The following is a 2,721-nucleotide window of genomic DNA, read 5'->3' as shown; positions in this document are numbered from 1 at the left end:
TGCTATTGCAACATCTAGTGGACACATTTTGAACAGCAGTTTATTTTATTCAAAAATTTCAGATTAATTTTTATACTTAGCAAACTCATCCCGCGGGCTGGGTAAAACCTGTCCGCGGGCCTGATCCGGCCCTCGGGCCGTAGTTTTGACACCCCTGGTCTAAACAAAATTTGCTGAACGTCTCAACCGCATGGACTCACTGTAGGTCTTGTCAAACGCCGCACTGAGACAATCCAAAACACCGAAACAAGTTCCCTAGTTAGCTAGCATGTGGATAGCTCACTTACTGTCTCCTCAATAAAGCCCATTCAGAACTGCTTTTCCACTCTGGCATTAATTAAAAAAGTACACAAAACACACAAAAAAGGCAAAAACTATGAAAAAACAAATGTTATTTAGACATTATATTTGTAAGGAAAATGTTTGGCTGCAATATAAACTTAAATAGTACATAGCTCGTTTGGTAGAGTGGCCGTGCCAGCAACTTGAGGGTTCCAGGTTCGATTCCCGCTTGTGCCATCCTAGTTACTGCCGTTGTGTCCTTGGGCAAGACACTTTACCCACCTGCTTCCAGTGCCACCCACACTGGTTTAAATGTAACTTAGATATTGGGTGTCACTATGTGAAGCGCTTTGAGTCACTTGATAAAAGCGCTATATAAATATAATTCACAATTCACAAAAATACGTCCATGAATCTGTCCTGTTCGAAGTGACGCTAAATTAGCAATTATCTTTATGAGGTTTTTAATGGTCGTGGCGGCGATGATGATAAACCCAACTAAAAGTATATTAAAGGACATGTTGACTCACCGCTACAAAAAAAAGATTAGCTTAGACAAAGTATTGTATCCATGAGGTGACTCAGTCCATCAAAGTAGAATAAGCACCTGCACATGATAATCAGCGAGTGAGGTGACGGGTCGCCGTACAATACAATGTCTGCCATTGTATGGCCAGGTGCAATCTCTCGGATAAATCAAAAGTGTTTGTTTACAAAATATTTTACTGTATGTGGAAAGTTCCAGTGTGTTTTTGTGTTCTTTTTCCAGATTGCTGCCATGGTGGTCTCAATGGTTCTCTACAAGCAGATTGGTAACAAAGCGTGATAGTCGCTCTGTTGTTTTTCTTGTAATTTAATAAGATCACAGATACATTTCCTTGAGGATAAGTTGTTTTGCACCCAGTTTCACTAAGAACAGTCAGGGATTAAAGGGGAACATTATCACAATTTCTGAATGGTTAAAACCAATAAAAATGAGTTCCCAGTGGCTTATTTTATTTTTCGAAGTTTTTCTCAAAATTTTACCCATCACGCAATATCCCGAAAAACGGCTTCAAAGTGCCTGATTTACACCATCGCAATATCCACCCGTCCATTATCCTGTGACGTCACAGCGTGCAGCCACCAGAAAAAAACATGGCAGATAGTACAGAAAGGTATAGCATAGTAGCTCCAACAGATTACGCATGTATTGAAACGGATGGTTGGAGTGTGGAGGCAGGTACCGAAAACGAAATTAAAGAACAGAAGCTTTTGAGCCATATCACGACAGACAGCGGCACGGGAGGAAGCGCGGACAAATTCGGCGATCGCCTTCTAACCAACGATTGGTGTGTGTTTGTTTGGCATTAAATGTGGGTGGAGGGAAAGGCTGGATGCAAACATAGCTACAAATGAGGCATAATGGTACAATATGTACATACAGCTAGCTTAAATAGCATGTTAGCATCGATTAGCTTTCAGTCATGCCGTAACCAAATATGTCTGATTATCACACTCCACATAAGTCAACAACATCAACAAAACTAACCTTTGTGATTTGGTTGACCTTATTGTTGGAAATGCATCTGCTTTGAGTGTCGCAAGATATCCACACATTCTTGCCATCTCTGTCGTAGCATAGCTGTCGTCGGTACAGTGTGCGGAACAAATGAGGGACTTTTGCATCTTTTGACCACTGTTGCAACTTGAATCCGTCTCTGTTCGTGTTGTTACACCCTCCAACAACACACCGACGAGGCATAATGTCTCCAAGGTACCGGAAAACAGTCGAAAAAACGGAAAATAACATAGCAGATTCGACTTGGTGTGTGTAATGTGTTTGAGAAAATGGCGGGTCGCTTCACGATGTGACGTCACGGGTGAAAGGTCATCGCCCGACAGGCTATCAAATGAAAGGCTTTTAAATCGCCAAATTCACCCTTTTAGAGTTTGGAAATCGGTTAAAAAAAATATGGTCTTTTTTCTGCAACATCAAGGTATATATTGACGCTTACATAGGTCTGGTGATAATGTTCCCCTTTAAAAAAAAAAAGTGTGTTTATATTTCAATGGATGCCTTGACTTTAAATCGTTAAGCTTGTAATATAGACAATGTGCGGGTATTAATAACTGTATGATATCACTTGCAGACTGATGACGTCATTCTATTTTTTATATTTGATCAAAGCAAAGAAATAAAAGGGAGTGTTGGTATTTGTTCAAGTTACACGTGGGTCTGAGTACTTTGTTGCTTTCGCTCAAACATCCACTAGTCAGATCCACGTCCTCACTTCCTTGTTTACTTTGACATAAGTGCCCACTCGTGATGATGGTCTTTTCTCAGTATCTTACCTGTAGAAGGCGCCTATCCGACCTAAAGCTAAGCACAAATAAATCGGAACCGTTATCTTCACCTTCATCCTGGCGGCGCTGTCGGGCCAAATTTCTTCCCCCCTA

General features: G+C 41.0%; 1 protein-coding gene across 1 annotated transcript in view; it reads left to right on the top strand.

Annotated features, from left to right (window-relative positions):
• Positions 1-2,491, top strand: part of tspan34a (tetraspanin 34a) — a 27,922-nt gene extending 25,431 nt beyond the window's left edge. The window contains exon 8 of the mRNA XM_061910142.1: positions 1,052-2,491. Within this exon, the coding sequence (XP_061766126.1) occupies positions 1,052-1,108 (57 nt within the window). The 3' untranslated portion in view covers positions 1,109-2,491. The remainder of the gene's footprint in view (positions 1-1,051) is intronic.
• Positions 2,492-2,721: the final 230 nt, after the last annotated feature.

Source organism: Nerophis ophidion, linkage group LG01, assembly GCF_033978795.1.
Source record: "Nerophis ophidion isolate RoL-2023_Sa linkage group LG01, RoL_Noph_v1.0, whole genome shotgun sequence".
Lineage (NCBI taxonomy): Eukaryota > Metazoa > Chordata > Actinopteri > Syngnathiformes > Syngnathidae > Nerophis > Nerophis ophidion.
The sequence above is the reverse complement of the archived record's forward strand: the minus strand, read 5'-3'. Positions and strand labels throughout refer to the sequence as shown.